This window comes from Saccostrea cucullata, unplaced genomic scaffold (genome assembly GCF_032062105.1).
Source record: "Saccostrea cucullata isolate Sc308-1 unplaced genomic scaffold, CSIRO_AGI_Scuc_v1 ctg12243, whole genome shotgun sequence".
Taxonomy (NCBI): domain Eukaryota; kingdom Metazoa; phylum Mollusca; class Bivalvia; order Ostreida; family Ostreidae; genus Saccostrea; species Saccostrea cuccullata.
The window spans coordinates 1,191-19,553 of NW_026922051.1; the positions used below are offsets into that span (position 1 = coordinate 1,191).

Here is an 18,363-nt window from a genome sequence, read left to right on the forward strand (position 1 = left end):
ACTGATGAGACGGGTGATTTAGATATTCTCAAATTGATTTCGACAGATACACTGTTTGTTGTAAATGCAGATGATATAAACTATCCATATTGCATATTAAAAGCATCGAAAAATCCAGTTGTCTTGTGAAAATTTGTAACTGACAAGTGGGGAATGTAGTTTTCGGAAGGAAGCAAAGTTGTTCACGGATACTATTTTGGTTGTCAAAGTGAAAACCTTACAGAACAAAAATTAAGAAAATTATTCATTAATTTCCTTGTTATATTTCATATCATTTTTTAGTTACTACTAATAATTCTTATTGTTCAATATAATAATTACGATTTTGTTTCAACTTTAACCTGTTTTCATAACATTTGTTTTTTTTCACAACTTTATGCTCTGTTTACATGAAATGGTTATTTACCTGGTCGAATGTCCCATTCAGATAACTGGGATGCATGACCATGTGTCAAACAGTGGCATCTTGTGTGTATAGTTGGGCGGTTGGTCCAATGGGAATACAGATCGTTCTTAATCGAAGAAGGACTCGTAAACACCAGGCTTCAACATTGACCTCCACCTTATCTTTGAAATGCGTCCTTCAAACTGCGTGATCTTTCTCCTCGACATGCGCTTGAAATGATCCTTGGCATGTTTCCATGCACCGTCCATGCGATTGGTATGCACCTCTTTCTCCTTTCCAAGTGTTCAAGTAACTCTTTTTAAATGCATACTGATGTATAACAGTGAAATTTTCATACCCTAAATCGTTAAGTGAACAATACGTCGACCATCCCTCGCTGTATTTCGTACTTCCACGTTCCACACGTCTCTCGATTATGGGAATGAGAGTGTCCTCTGATCTGTCCCCCACTGGATTAAGAATCAGTGTGTTGCTTTCTCTCTCCACCATACCAAATATCCATATCTACAGGAAAAATTATAAACTTGCTTAATAATGTTGTTGAAAAATGTAATAATTGCCATTTTTTTTTAAATTGTCTATGGACACTTTAATAATTTTAAAATTTGTAATATTTAAAAAAAACATTTATGTTTTGTTTTAATATAAATTACTTTTGAATATCTATACAATGAACACATTAAATTGTGCATGATTATATTTTTTTATAATACTGATGTTACCTTAAGTCCCTTGTTTGGATCTCCCCTGTTATGTTTGACTATCCTCCCAAAAAGTGACTCGTCAATCTCGATGATTCCTGACGGTTTCTTCTTGATAGTTATCTCAAAGTATTCTTTGAACAGTTCCCTTTTAAATGATGCCCAGTTTACACCTGTTGACTTGTAAGCTACTCCAGCAAATCTTGAACACTGGATCAATGAACACCCGTCAAAATAGTTTTTTTAATGAATAATATAATATCTTGAATCATCAGGTTATTCGAATTCTTTGGTTCTACTTGACCTTGTGTGGTTTCTGTTATTTAAACATCTGTAGATTGCAACTCCCGGATTCCTCGCTGAAGATTTCAAAACCATGGTGCCGTCACGGGGCATAGAATGGTGTTTGGTAACAGCATGTGCATCTTGAACCATTCATACACCATAACCCGCGGTTGCATGAAGAGTGTGAAGAAGTTCTATGGATTGGAAAAATCTCCAGGCATTATCTGCAGTATGTTACTCGTTTGTCTGTCTCTGAAATTCCCTCAATTTCTTCTAGATTCCTCCATTATGACTATAATGCTTACAAGAAAGTAATTTTCTTGGAAAGAAACTCCTACTTAAATACTACTCACCTTTCACGAGAATTTAATACCACCCAACGATTTGTCGATTCCTCCACTGATAAAGAGATGTTTTCAAAATTTGTACTCAGGGGCACTTGCACTTTTTAAACATATAAAAGCACTTTACCTTAAATTCCTTATTTGCATATAAGAAATTACCTTTAACTCTCATTAATATTCTGAAGTGCGTAACATTACACAGGAATAAAAAAAAATGTATGTATTATTGAAATTTTATTAGAATTCTTCATTTTCTCATGTATTTTGGAATGTAATATCTGACTCCAGATTTGCTTGAATAGCTCAAAATATTGATACTTGCGTATGGATTGATTGATTGTTTACTGTTTGACATCCCTCTCCAGAATATTTCACTGATATGGAGACGTCACCATTGCCAGTGAAGGGCTGCAAATTTAGGCCTATGCACTTACGGCCTTTGAGCAGGGAGGGACCTTTATCGTGCCACACCTGCTGTGACACGGGGCCTCGGTCTATACGGTCTCATCCGAAGGACCGTACCATTTTTGCCTTTTTTTAGTCGCCTTTTTCGACAAAAAGGGGGCATTGAGGACCTATTTTTAACCGGATCCCCACGGTATCTAGCGCATGGACACGTTCCATCCGTATTATAACTTATAGGTCTTCCCATTTTCGAAAAATCTGTAATTGTTACTTATTACTAACATTGTTTTAAATGCATTAATAGAGTGCTTATGTTTACATTAGTTTACATGACTAATTTTTTAGTCCTTTTTAACTCCTGGCTCAAAATGTGAAGAGGGTGAAGGACATCACACAAGAGTAAAATCATCCCAACAACTGGCTTCTCAAGAAGAGTGGCTCTTATACCATAGATTTCAGGATCTCCTTTATCATTATGTATATCATCCAGCACATCTAGCACTTGAACAAATCTTTCCGTTCCTCGTTTGCATGATGAAAGATGGGACAACTATCTTGTAGTTGCTGCTCTAATCAGTGTCAAAGTTTTCAAACCATACGCTTCTTCTACAATGAAACATAGCAAACGTCTTTGGAGAATACTCAAAAGTTTCCACAATGCCAAAAGTAGACTGTCGACTTCCACTAGCAATGGGTACTCCTTCCCCAAGTGGTTTAAACACAATGCCAACCTGTGATTTCTGCAATTGATGCACTGGGAGTAGAGAGAAATGTGGCGAATCCTCCTCTGTAGACCTAGGGGAACAATTTTTTTAATGACAATTTATAAGTGACTGAAAAAAAAATATTAAATTTCAAAACAAACTATTTTGAGATTAAATGATTTGAAGACTTTTAATATTATTTATATTATTTTGTTAAATTGTACTTTGAAACTTCTTAAAAGTCATTTACAAATAGTAGGAACTGTACATTTATTTCAAATGATCTAATTCAGTGTAATCTTTCTTAAAATTAACCCCCCCCCCCAAATGTATTAAAAAAACACACTGTTACAGTGAATTCACACATACACCTTGTTCGGTAACTGCATTTAAAAAAATACAAATGAACTTCATTCTAATAAGAAAATTTATTTATTAATTTAAAAAAAAAAGATAATTATTAATTATTGTTGTCTAGAACTTGAGATGACAATATGATTGTAACTTGTAAATATTTCATTTTTGAGAACCTATGTTCAGTGTAAAAAAGTTTTTTTTTCATCATGTGGGACACTAGAAGATTGTGACGATCAGATAAACTCTTGTATATAATTTGGAACTCTCTAGTTAAGAGAAGACTACGTTTAGTTGTCAAACAATCAGAATCAAGTATGAAAGTATAAAAGCGCTGTCATCTGAGTGCAGTAACACTTTACATTCTGTCAGTCAGTAGGAGAGTCGGTAGCTGCAGTAGACTTAAGATAAGGTGCGACAGGGATTAGACGTGACTGAACAAGTATTTCCTTCCTAGCTTACATTAAGTGAAGCTTTAAATAAATAAAGTAAAACTTAATTATAAATCAGTAAGCCAGCAGTGAGACATAATTGAGACGCATAGGCCTAAATAGAGTTTTTAATTGCTACCCCGTCCATTAGTTATTTTTTGTTGTATATAATTTAAATTCTCTTTGTTAGGTTCTCAGAAGTAATCTGAGCTTTCCTATGAATCACTTTTGAGCAAGTAGCTCAATCTAAATTGAGAGTTAATATTCTTGTATATATTTTTGATTATTTTATATTATTGTTGCAACATCCGCTCGGTTACACGCCACAAAATGTATGCAAAATGAAAGAAAACCTTTTGAAAATAAAAATTCACTCCCGCTACCACTACAATGTAACTCACACTGTCTTCGTTCAGTACAACTTAGATGGGGAAATTAATGGATGGTACTGCACCTGTAAGGTGGGTTCCAGAGTAGTAGGCTAATGTGTCCATGTCTCAAGTGTCTTGTGGTACCACGGTTATCAAAGGTTACACGAAAATCAACCAACGCCAAGCTTTGACTTTTCTAAGTTTATCCTGGATGCCGGTGAGCTGCCACACTTAGACTGGGAATCAGACTGTAGTTCTGTCATGGAAGAGTAGATCAATTTCTTAATGCGTGTTAAAGAACCTGTATTTTGAGAACTTTAGATTAGAATTATACGATCAATACAGACACGTAGCATCGTTTTTGAAAGGGGTGGGGGGGGGGGCAACCTCGGAAATTTTGACCGCCCAAGATTGAATTACTATGAACATATATAGAACATGACTTGAGGGTCCCCTGTGGCTTTCCATACTTATCGTTGTCAAGAGCTTCTTCTGAGGGTGGAGTTAATCGGGACCCAAAGGGTTGAATCACTGCTAAAACTGCAAAATTTTCAAACTGATAAGAAGTCATCATCTCAATAAGTTGTTGGTCTGTGTTGTGTAAGTTGTGTAAGTAATACATGTAAGTGGTTTCAGTGTAGATTTTGTGTATTAGATAAAATCGTAAGTGCAGGTTTGGCGTACCCAAGTGCATGTATGTTGAACAGAGACTCAGGTGTTCGGAAATTTCGAGTTGTTTCAGTCAAGTTTGATTTCGTTTTTATCTTTACTTTTGTCCTTCAAGTATGCTGCAAGGTTGAAATAACTCATTGACTATAGGCGGGTTTTTATGCAAAGGAAAACCTATACAAAGTATATTATTATCGAAGAACAATCTTAATTAAGGAAGCCATTTTTGAAGAGGGAGCAAAGAAAGGATCAGGAGTGATTCACGGGCATGGTATTCACAGGTGATCACAAGGATTCAAAGTGGTTTAAAAAATTGACTGCGTTTGGAAGTAATGTATCTTGGGCAATGCAATCTTGGGATATGAAATCATGGCCTAGTCAAGATTTAAAACATGGGATATATCTTTAGTTATGTATACATCAAGTGTTGAACTTGAAAATTAGTATGGAAACATTTTGTCCGGAGTCTAGCTGTCCGTATGTCTGTAAAGCAAGTATTTGGTTATACCTTGAAAATTTGACAAGAAATGAAAACATCACTGATTCAGATTCTAGAGGTAGAAATAACACTTTTTACGAACATGAACTGCTAAAAGTCATCATAAAGATTATAGATACAAATATGAAATATCTTTATCAAATGTCATGAAATGATTTAACATTAAAATATGTGAACAAAGTATACGGAAAGGAAAAAGAAAAGCAGGGTAGCATAATACTCGGAATAAAAAAATCACAGCATATGGCGAAAAATTGGTCAGATGAGAAATTAAGTTACTGTGCACCAAAATCAGTGTTCTGAAGTATTCAGCCGTGAAATTATTAAGCCACATAGGGAAAACACTATAAAACCCATAACACAAGCGTTTTGATGACAAAAAATGTTGCCAACACATCTTGTTGCACCATTTGACGTACCTGGGATATACAAATTATTTTTCAATATTTAGAGATGATATGGATTTCTTGCAATCTTGGAACAGTTTACGGAAGTTCCATGGGGTCTGAATTTCGTATTGTCTAATTAATGTAAAAGGCAACAAAAGGTGCCTTAGCAGTTTCTTGTAAAATTTCCCCCATAAAACTTGTTACAAGTTATAAAACTTGTTACCCATTGTCATAGAATTTAATTCTTTGAAAGTTGTTATATAATACTAAGGTAACATATAAGGCCCGTGGACCTCTAGTTTTTTTGAAAGAATTTGATTCATAACAGTTCCTCTCAATTTTTAGGGCCCCGCTTGGCGGGCGCCCTATAGTGATCAGTCCGTCCGTCCGTCCGTCCGAGATCTTTTGTCCGGGGCATATCTTCTCTCTCCTTGGCCCAATCTGGCTCATGCTTCACCTACAGAGTGCCTATGGGTAACCTGTGTGCAGTGACCTTGAACCAGGTTTGTAGGTCAAAGGTCAAGGTCATAGCTGAATAATATGAAAAATCCCTGTCCGGAGCATATCTTCTCTCTCCTTGGCCCAATCTGGCTCATACTTCACCCACAGAGTGCCTTTGGGTAACCTGTGTGCAGTGACCTTGAACCAGGTTTTTAGGTCAAAGGTTAAGGTCCCCATGGGTTAGAGTGTCACTTGTATAAGATAAAATATTTCCTTAACCCTACAATTCATGGTGGCAAGTTTGGTTGAAATTGTGATAGTGGTTCTGGAGGAACCCCCCCCCCCCGGAAAAAAAAGAGAGAAGACTATGAATACCACAAAGAAGAAAAATAATAGCAGCATTTTAAAAAGAATATCTTACGCTATGGGTTCAGGTGATCTAAAAAGTATTAGTGTAAACTGATACTGTCTGGTACATGCTCGAGCTCTTATTCAAGATATTTGATAAAAATACCCATTACAAAATTAAAAAGGCTTCAAAGATAAATTTGTCAATCTTGGCATGTCTACATGTTCGTACTTGTTTTAAAAATTTTAATCAATATCAAATTTTTGACTAAATAATTGATAACACATAGCTGTGGAAATGTTGACTCTGGTCGAGTTTCAAAATGAATAAAGGAATAATCTTGGTAGTACAAAATCAGCCAAAATTTCACATCTCAGTTTGCACATTTACCTTTGGAAAAGCCAGTAGTGGTGTATCCTGTGTTTGAAAAATCTGGTAACCAAATTGGTTGACATTTTTTTGGTATGAGGTGGAATATTACATTTATTGAGAAGTCATTACAAAATAAATGGAATGTACATAAATATTTATTAGGAATATTACAGGAATTGGATCTGCTTTTTTTATCAGGAAAAGGTTGTACACATGTCATCATCTAAAATAATACTTGACATGTCTCTTGTGATGGGTCAAGATGCCGGAAAATTCATAACTGAAAATCTGACAAGTTATATACAATACAATGTCTTAATAAAAAAGTGCCGAGATAATGCAGAATGTAAAATACAAAAATCAAAATTTAGGTATGAATATATTAACCAATATCTATGCCCATTCCTAATGCTGATGTAGCAATATTAAGTCTTTTTTTCTCCTTTTTGTTGATTATACTTTATTTATTATATAATTATTATTTTCTTATCCATTTGTTAAATTATATTTTTTTTCTCATTTCTCTTTCTCTCTCTCTCTCTCTCTCTCTCTCTGAATAAATTCCAAATATGTACCATTTTATAATCATCTTTTCATACACTTTCCTATGTTTTCATGTACTTGTGATTGTACCTTGACCCATGGAGAGAACGATCATAGGCATTTATGGCTGCTGTTCAATCCATTTCATTAAATGAACAAGATATATTTTAAACTAATATTAACTCGTTTCGCCCTCTGATTTTGGGAGTTCTTCAATAATACATTTCTTTTTACAATTGGCGTTCCTGAATGAAACATTTGATTTTTCTTGTCTAGTTCTTAGTACACATAATGATACACATAAGCAACATCTGTAATAGATTTACAATAAATGAGAATTTTTGGCAAACTTATAGTACTAGAATTACCAACAGATACTTACCAATACATGGCTGAGGCAATTACTGATGTAGCAATCATAACTCTCAATGCACTATATGATTTTGCGAGTTCTTCAATTATAAATTTCTATTTTACTCTTGGCTTTTTCAGAATACAACATTTTTATTTCATTTTTCCTGTCAGGTTCTGAGTACACATAATGATACACATTTGCAAAATATGTAAAAGATTTACAATAAAGGAGAAAGTTTGGCAAACTTATAGTTTAGTACTAGAATTACCAGCAGATACTAACCAGTACAAAAGTCATGGCCGAGGCAATTTCATTGTCAACCTTCTTTACACATAGTTTAATTTTCGGTTTGTCCGGAGAGACTGAAACAAAATTAACATCGTCTAAATTTATACATAACACTTTCAAAACCCTTTTCTTGATCTTTTTTGTACACGTTGCACTCAATGCTAATATGGTGGCAGATGGATGTAATGTCCGAAACTCTCCAGTATGACGGAATCATTTTCTGAACACACATTTCTCTTTATCAATCTCATCTCCATTCCTGTTAGAAAAATAAATTAAGAATGATTCAGTAAAATCAGCAATTGACTGGTCTGTATTATGTGGTTTTAAATTTAAATGCCTCAAGTCTACAAGTAGCGAGGAGAAAAAGGATGCTCAGGACAAGGATTTTTCATATGTCTGCTATGACCTTAACCTTTTATCTACAAACATGGTTCAAGGTCACCGCACACCGATTACCTAAGGGCACTCTTTGGGTGAAGTATGAGCCAGATTGGGCGAAAGGGAGAGAAGATATGCTCCGGACAAGAGATCTCGAACGGACGGACGGACAGACTGATCACTACATGGCGCCCGCCTAGCGGAGCCCTAATTAGGGCCCCTCAAGGATTTGCGGGTGCCCTATAGTAATCACTCTGTCTGTCCGTCTGTCTGTCTTCCGTCCACAAATTTTCTGATTTTTTCTAATAACTTTTTTTATGGTTGCCCAATCAAGTTCTAATTTGGTATGGTAGTTTAGTAGGCAGATATACATATTTTGATGCTAAGTTTGGTTCTCTATGTCCCCTGGTTTGGAGCTGGGATGGTGGGGTAGATTCCTTAACTTTAGAATGCATTGGCAAAGAGAGATAACTGCTGAAGATGTTCCCATTGTAAAATGAATGCTGGCTATGAGTCCTTTGGGATTAATTAGGTTTCCTCCTGAAGAAAATCCAGAGCATTATCTTTATCTGTCACATTGAGATGAATTACCACCTCTGTCTGCAAATAAAGTTTGTTTTGAAGTTAAGTCAATTTGGAATGCTATGAACACTGTGAAATGTGGATTTAGATATAAATTTTTATAATTTATTTTTCTTTCATAGTTATGATTTCATTGAATTCTAAAAACAAAAAATAGATTAAAGAAGATTTTTTGAATTACTTTTTTCTACTTTATGTTAATTAATTTTTAAGGTAGTTTTATAAAAACCCCATTCTATCATTAATACTGAAAAAAGTTCTTGTTTTCTTGTTATAAATTTAGAAGTATCTAGAAGTATCTAGCCTGCTGCAAAAAATTTAGTAGGCTTTTCTTTATCTTTAAGATTAATGTAAACCTTTGTCTGCAACTGCTGTTTGTTTGAAGTTAAGGTCAAGCCTTCATGATATTTGCATTCATTGAAGGCTGGCATTCTATATAACTTAAGCTTCATAATTGTTTAATACATTCAATGTTAAATTGTTCTTTACTGCCTAAAGTAAATACAAGGATATCATTTCAAGTTTTTGAATATTCAGGAATCATCTTTAAATTTTAAGAATAAAGTTGCTGTTGCTCATTCTTCGTACATTTTTTAATCATTCTGTAAGCTGCACCCTTTTAATTCTACCCCATGGCGGGGCCCTTGCTGACTGGTCAGTTTTCTAGTTAAAATCTAACATCTGTGACATGTAAGATATGTACTAGATATACGAAACTATACCAGAAAAGCGGGTTGGGTTCCACGGATGAATTGTAGGTTGAAAACGAGGTGGTTTAGCCATATCTCTTGCAGTTTATAGGTATATAAAAATGTTAATCTTCAATTTGCGTGGTAGCTTAGGTCAAGGGCACGGGCCTGGAAGCTGATGCGACTGCGGCAAAAAAGTGAATATAGGCTTGATTTACCTTAAATTTTGAGGCTATCCCTGCACCATCTTTAAGGAAGGATATGGAAATAACGAACAGTTTGTAGAAGAAAAGAAATATTTTTAATTTAATTTATTAGAAAGAGGTTCAAGGAATGATTGAAGAACAGAGGTCAATCCATCAAGAAGACAGATACTACTTAAGAATTAAGACTGATCAAGATCAAGGTAATTCTAATACCGCTCAATGGTAATAATTTTTCCGAAATGATCATTGTATGAAATCATTGGAACTGTGCAAAAATACCAATATTCCGATTCAGAAGTATAATTGATGTTCCTTTTTATTGTATTGCAATGCACTAATGTAGATAACTAAAATTTTGTGACACCTTATTTTTCGCAATAAAGACATTCATTTGTTATAAGTGAGGAAAACATTTCCAAAATTGTGGTCACTGATTTATATAATAAGGGCCCCGCTCGGCGGGCGCCCTATTGTGATTTAAGTCTGGCACAAACGTTCTTATATGAAAATTAAGTTCTCATTGATATGAAGTGATTGACAGTCTACTAGCTAATTGCTCTGACTGGAATTAGATTTAAAATGTAATGTAATTAATGTCAGAAAGATTTGCTATAGTACTAGACAGTAGGTCTATCATATAAAATTTAGCTTAATGACTCTCATTTCTGTATTTTTTAGGACAGCCATTTTTAATTAGATTGAAAATATATTGCAACACACAATTCACTATGCCTTTAAACAGTATTGCAGTATATTGCAATGTAAAATTGCCTGCCAATAGCCAGGCCTATAGAAATCACACAAAATGAATTGACATGCCATTGTTGTTTGTGTATGGATTTAGAACATCCTGTGAGCGGTGATCCAGATGAAAGGTTATTTGTTGATGAAGACCTGTTCATTGGAAATTATGGAAAGAGTGGTGATGGAGTCAACAAATTACTGTACGTCTATCAGACTGCTTGGCAAAGACAACTGCTAAATAGATATGGAAATGAGATCTGTCTTCTGGATGCAACATACAGAACAACCAGATACACCTTGCCTCTTTATTTCCTTTGTGTTCCTACAAATGTAAACTACATGACCGTTGCTACATTCATAGTTGAAACAGAGGACAGTGTATCCATCCAAGAAGCCCTATCTATTATAAAATCATGGAACCCAAACTGGAAGCCAGCATATTTTATGTGTGACTATGCAGATGAAGAAATATCCTCTATTGAATCTGTTTTTCCAGGTATTTTAATGAATATTTTTGTACATACTATTTTCAGTCGTTTTACTGTTTCTAATTACAAGTATGCTCTGAGCAGATCATTTTCTTTTTTTTTTTTAAATTTGCTTCATATATACTCTTTGAATTGAAAAATCAAGACATTTATTAAGGTCCTTGTGGGAACTTCCAATGAATTTATATCATTACATGTTCATGTAGGTGGAACGTGTATGTTATCTCAAACACATCATACATTTTTATTTTATTTTTTAAGAGTCCTTTGTCTACCTTTGTGATTTCCATCGAGAGCAGGCATGGGAGAGATGGCTTAAAGCAACTCACAATGGCATTGGAGATGATAAAGATGAAATTTTATCTTTGTTACGCTCTGTAGCAAGATCCAAAACCAATGAAGAGTTTGAACTGTCAAATAACAGATTAAAGGTACAGTAAAACTCGGTTATAACGAAGTCACAGGGACTTATGAAATTACTAAGAAATTCATTAAATTTAAGGTACATATACCTTGAGACGCAAGGATGCTAAGCTGAAACGAAAGCGCCTGAGAAATGCACAACCAAGCGTCAAAAGAAGAAGACTGGGAATGAAAGTTGAAGGGCAATCTAAGAATGCATCGCAGTCTGTTCTTGAAGGTACATGTGTATGTACATCTATTTAATATTGGCTAATTTTGAGCGGTTTCATTACCTTTAATATATTTACTCGTACATGTATATAGATACAATCTAAAAAAAGAATTGTTTTCAAGTAGATACATATAAGCCAGGGAGTAAATACAATTTGGGATAAAAAATTATCTGGAGTTCTGTTACTGTTATTAAGTTTCAATTCCCAACTGCTTATTAAAGTACTTTTCTTTTCCTTTGCTGTAAGTACAAACCAGTAGAGCTTCAGTCTCGACAAATACTTCAGGTCTTTAATGCACTCTAAACTGTTTATATACCATTTGAACATTATATTTGACAGGTGTCTCATATACTGTGGCATTTCACTTTATTTAACAAAACAAAATTTTGTAAAATTTTTACAATTGCCATGTTAAACATTTATGAAAATAAATCTTCTTTAAAAAGGTAGTTGAATGTAGAAGATTTGAAGTTGACAAGCAAGTTGTATGGCAGTATCTCCATCCACCTGAGAAGATTGATTGATTATTGTTTTTTTACGCGGAGTCGGCAATATTTCAGCCATATTTCGGCGGAGAAATTTAAATACTGTATGAACGGTTTTGAAAGTTTTGGGTTTCTCTGGCGGCCCCCAGTGAGCCTACTCTTTTTCGAACTCCAGAGAAACGATCTTTTGCGTGCCAAGGGGGTTGTTATCCTTGACACGGGGCACCATTTAACGTCCCATCCGACGGACTTTGAATTTAAAAATAAAAACGGTTAAATACAAATATACAAAGATAATAATGTTTATAAAAATATTGACATTTAAATCTTATTGTAAAGATCTGTTTCTTGCAGGTATTGTAAAATTGCGCTAGGAGTTACATTTGCAAAAAGATCATGCATCGTTTTTACACCATTAAAAAGTTTATTTCGAACAGGTGTAAAATCAGAACATTCTAAAAGTATATGAGTGTTGAAGAAGTGTTAGCTTCACCATTGAAATTAAATAGAACGGTCTAGGGAATTTTAAGAACAGTAAGTTAAAATCTACTTTCTAAACATGTATTTCATTTTAACATACAGAAAATAAAAGTAATAATCCCAAAAGTCACAATCTTAAAGATGGCATGGACACAGATTTGAAGTTTAAATTATCTGTATAATGTACTACAACATATATTTTAATAGCCTTTCACACAAAAATAAATGAATAATCCTATTTCATCTAAAAGTTATTTAAGCTTAAAATATTTGGATGGGTTTGATTGACATGTACTTGCACATTCACAAATGTTAATTTTATTCTTTAAATGCATAGGCAAATTTTACAAATGTACCTCTCCCCATTTCTCAGTTTTAAGCTCCTAGCTGTAAGCTTAAGTGAGCTTTTCTAGTCACCTGGTTGTCTGTCCATACATATGTAATCAAAATTAATACAAAGCTTCCTGTGATAATTTGTTTAAATTGTTTAAGAGAATTAAGGCCAAGTTCATTCACATTGGAAAATACTCAAGAAAAGAAAAGAAAAGAAACTAGATACATTCTCGTTGCGAGCAACGAGAGGTCTTCCGTCCGTTCTAGGAAAAGAAACCCACGTAAAATCGAGCTGAAAAGAGATTCAAAATTTTGGTCACAAGGAGGATTGAACCCATGTCGCCAACGTGAATGCGCTTTTTTTTTTTACTTTTTTATCCTCAACGCGCTAGACATTAAGCTATTGGGAGTACTGCTCTAAACATACTTGTGTATACTTTTGCAACAGTTCACCTGTCTAAGAATTATAAAAAGCATTCATAATTTCGCGCCAAACGCCATTATTAAATAGTCGCGCCTTTTCTTTGGACTGATCTATTAAATAGGTATCATAGCTTCAATTAAATTTTAAAAATAAAACATTCTTAGCGCCTTTATTTTATTTAGACGTTAAGAAAGTATATGTAACACATTATACACATTACATATTGTATCTAGCCTAGTTACACTAAAGCAGTGAAACGGAAATTAAGTTTTAAGATTGACACTCAATTGCAACTTACTACTGTAACGTGTTGGACCTGAGCGGTCAGTAGGTCCGTTCTCGGATTACCGAGTTTTACTGGGGATATGATTGAATGCAGTATTTACAGATAATAATATGACACCTGCCTGGTGTCTTTAAATCAAATGACCTAAGTGCTTTGAACACTTATATATCTTCAGTTAATACCGGCACCTGCCTAGTGCCATATGACAATTGCCTCACCATACAACTGACTATATAAGTCAACAGCCACCTGCCTGGTGCCTCTTGATTTAGCCTTTAACACCTGCCTGGTGTCTTACTGCTTACCAAGTTGCCTATATAACTCTAGCCAAGTAACTACAATATACAAAGTATTTAACTTTGTAAGAGCTTCTCTGTCCTATTGATAAAGCTATAGCTAACGTCACACAGCTATATTTTAACTAGTCACTGACTACAGCAACTTTGCACAACTCGATTTGATCGATACACAGATTGGTTTCTGTACCAAAGTAAAGACACACGCCAATTGGCTGTACTGCCCCCTTGTACCTCAACTTAATCAATGATCATAAGTTATCAGATATCATATTGAAAAAATACTACAGACTGCTTTTCTTTTGTCAACACTATTATTATTTTCTAACAGAACATCATTTATCAATATTACTTGTATAATTCTTTTGTCAATTGACCAATTAATTACAATATTTACATTGATTATCTATTATAATATAAACAAGTAACGGGAGGTAACTCCTCCAACCATTTCACTACTACGTGAGAGTCGATGTAGTTTTTTACATTTCATGTATCCTTATGTCAGAATCGTTTAATCAAACGCTCAGCTGCCTCCATAAACCCCTACTCGCGAAATGGCGGAGTTGACAGAGAGAGCCGCCATCTTGGGCCCGCTTCAGATTTTCAAATATTAATAGCTAGCGTTCAGATTAACCAATATTCAAACAACTTATATAGTAAGCATATATAGAAGGGTTTCTATTAATATTTCTAGAATCAATAATAAATAATGGAAAACAAAAAAGTTAGAAAATAAGCTATTTTCATTTCGCATCTCCTAACGACAGGAAGTATTGACGACGAACAAATGGTCGCGTCCTGGATAGTATCTATCACGATCTATAATCGCTGAAAGTTTCACATTGATATCTTTTACCGTTCTTGAGATTAACTGCAGACAAAATTGCATTTTAAAATCAGAAAATTGTCCGTAACTTGGCACCAGAGAAATATTTCCAAAAAATCTCTCGGATAAAATAACTTCAGATAACAACACATTGTTACAGCAAATTTCATGAAAATCCATCCAGTAGTCTTCGAGAAATCGCGTGCACAAAATTAGATGGTCAGAAAAATAATAATAACTAGATATGATCTCGTTGCGAGCAACGAGAGGTCTTCCGTCCGTTTTAGGAAAAGAAACCCACGTAAAATCGAACTGAAAAGAGATTCAAAATGTTGGTCACAAGGAGGATTGAAACCATGTCGCCAACGTGAATGCGCTTTTTTTTTTTACTTTTATATCCCCAACGCATTAACCATTAAGCTATTGGGAGTACTGCTCTAAATATACTTGTGTATACCACGGTACTTTTGCAACAGTCTGTCTAAGAATTATAAAAAGCATTCATAATTTCGCGCCAAACGCCACGAGTAAATATTCGCGCCTTTTCTTTGGACTGATCTATTAGATAGGTATGATAGCATCAATTAAATTTTAAAAATAAAACATTCTTAGCGCCTTTATTTTATATCGACGTTAAGAAAGTATATGTAACACATTATACACATTACATATCGTATCTAGCCTAGTTACACTAAAGCAGTGAAACGGAAATAAAGATTTAAGATTGACACTCAATTGCAACGTACTACTGTAACGTGTCGGATCTGAGCGGTCAGTAGGTCCGTGCTCGGATTACCGAGTTTCACTAGGGATATGATTGAATGCAATATATACAGATAATAATATGACACCTGCCTGGTGTCTTTAAATCAAATGACCTAAGTGCTTTGTATAATTATATATCTTCAGTTAATACCGGCACCTGCCTTGTGCCGTCTGATAATTGCCTCACTATACTCGTAAAACTGACTATATAAGTCAACATCTATCTGCCTGGTGCCTCTTGATTTAGCCTTTAACACCTGCCTGGTGTATAACTGCTTACCAAGTTGCCTATATAACTCTAGCCAAATGGCTACAATATACTTACACAGTATGATTTAACTTTGTAAGAGCTTCTCTGTCCTGATGACAAACCTATAGATAATGTCACGCAACTATATCTTAACTATTCACTAAATACAGCAACTTTACACAATCCGATTTGATCGTAACACAGATTGGATTCTGTACCAAAGTGAAGACACATACCAGGTGGCTGCACTGCCCCCTTGTACCTCAACTTAATCAATGATAATAAGTTATCAGATATCATATTGATAAAATACAACAGACTGCCTTTCTTTTGGCAACACTATTATTATTTTCTAACAGAACATCATTTATCAAAAATACTTGTATAATTCTTTTGTCAATTGACCAATTAATTACAATATTTTTATTTATTAGCTATTATAATATAAACAAGTAACGGGACGTAACTCCTCGAACCATTTCACTACTACGTGAGAGTCGAAGTAGTTTTTTACATTTCATGTATCCTTATGTCAGAATCGTTTAATCAAACGCTCAGCTGCCTCCATAAACCCTTACTCGCGAAATGGCGGGGTTGACAGAAGCAGCCGCCATCTTGGGACCGCTTCAGATTTTCAAATATTAATATCTAGAGTTCAGACAAACCAATAACCAAATAACTTATATACTAAGCATCAATAGAAAGGTCTCTATTAATATTCCAAAAATAAATGAAAAATATTGGAAAACAAAAAAGTTAGAAAATACGCTTTTTTCAATTCGCATCTCCTAACGACAGGAAGTATTGACGACGAACGAAAGGTCGCGTCCTGGATAGTATCTATCACGATCTATAATCCCTGAAAGTTTCACATTGATATCTTTTACCGTTCTTGAGATTAACCACAGACAAAATGTCATTTTAAAATCAGGAAATGTTCCGTAACTTGGCACCAGATAAGAATTTTCAAAAAATCGCTCAGATAGATCAAGTTCATGTTACGATACATCGTTTCTGAAAATTTCATGTAATTCCATCCAGTAGTCTTCGAGAAATCGCGTGCACAAAATTTTGGAAAAAAAATAAAAAGAATAATAAGAAACAGTAGAATAACTATAAGGTCTTCCGTGAAGACGGAAGACCTTAATAATAAGAAACAATAGAATCGCTATAAGGTCTTCCGTGAAGACGGAAGACCTTAAATATGATGGAGTGATTAAATATTTTCTTTAGAACTGCTCGGCCAGAAAAACTTAATAGTTTTTGGAAGCCTCCTTGGGTGATGTAGATTTTTAATTGTTTAAATTAAATCACATCCCGTGGGTTTAGGGTATGTGGGGGCCAGGAGTTTTACATTGAAATATATAGGAAAATTCTTCTTTTCAATTTAAGAATAACAAAACCAGCAAAGGTAAAAGGTATATCAAAGCATACTTGTTCTTGAGGGCAACAAAGCCATGCATGGTGGTCATTAGCTATTTGGAATAATCTCCAGTTAATGTAGATCCAGATTTGTTCAAATCATGACTCCAGGGAGCAAAGTTATACGTAAGAGTATATATAAGACTTTTTAAAAATATATATATATTCTCCAGAACAGCAAACCAATTATTAGTTGTATGGAAGCAAAAAGTAGAGTAGTTTCACATTTGTCCAAATTATGACTCAGAGTTAGGCTGGGACCATAATGAAACTTCAAACTTATAGAAAAAAGCCAAAAAAATCTGGAAACATCCTTAGTGTTAATTCAAGTTTGTTCAGGAATTCAGATCATTCTTCCTTTTTTAGGGGTAGTTCGGGTCCACTTATAGGATTTTAGCAGACAAGGCCATCATACCTGCCAAGCCCCTGGGAGAACTATGCGTCTTATTCTTCCACAATTACTACAAGGCAGATGAATGCATCCTCTCAGTGGAGAGTATGCATGCCTCACTTGTATTAGTAAGTATTTTTATGAACCAAGATCAAAAGATCCAAGACATATATTGTTTTTGACCTGTTTGTCTGCAAACTTTAACCTTCACCATAACTTTTGAACCATAAAAGATAGAGACTTCATACTTGGTATACATGCTTCATTAATTTTAAAAGTTCTTTCTAATAACACCAAGGTGAATGACTTTGTGACCTTGACTGTGACCTATATGCTAAAAATATTTTTTTGTCAGCAAACTTTAACCCTCAATTGCCATAACTTTTGAACCTTGAAAGATAGAGACTTCATATTAAGCTCTTACAAATGACACCAAGGTCAATGACTTTGTGACCTTGACTGTGACCTAAATGCTAAAAATTGCTTTTTCGAACCTTCACCATAACTTTTGAACCACAAGAGATAGAGACTTCATATTTGGTATGCATACTCTACTAATTAAGTTCTTTAAAATGACACCAAGGTCGATGACCTTGTGACCTTGACTGTGATTTATATGCTGAAAAAATTGCTTTTTTTAAACTTTGTTGCCACCGGGTGCAAAGTGTTTCAACAAAAACATCTTGTTTTTTATCTTATTTGCTTTGCTTTGTTACACTTAAATATGTAGATGGAGGATCAGATTGCTACAAATATTAAATTAACTTATAA

General features: G+C 34.4%; 1 protein-coding gene and 1 pseudogene across 1 annotated transcript; one reads left to right on the forward strand and one right to left on the reverse strand.

Annotated features, from left to right (window-relative positions):
* Positions 1-319: 319 nt before the first annotated feature.
* LOC134261120 (uncharacterized) lies at positions 320-1,485 on the reverse strand (annotated as a pseudogene).
* A 6,587-nt stretch (positions 1,486-8,072) lies between these two features.
* LOC134261121 (uncharacterized) lies at positions 8,073-11,427 on the forward strand (the record flags this gene model as incomplete). The annotated part of the gene is made up of 4 exons (XM_062743583.1): positions 8,073-8,108; positions 9,877-9,964; positions 10,609-11,004; positions 11,258-11,427. Coding segments are annotated over exons 1-4 (690 nt in total), but the record flags the coding sequence as incomplete, so codon positions are not given.
* Positions 11,428-18,363: the final 6,936 nt, after the last annotated feature.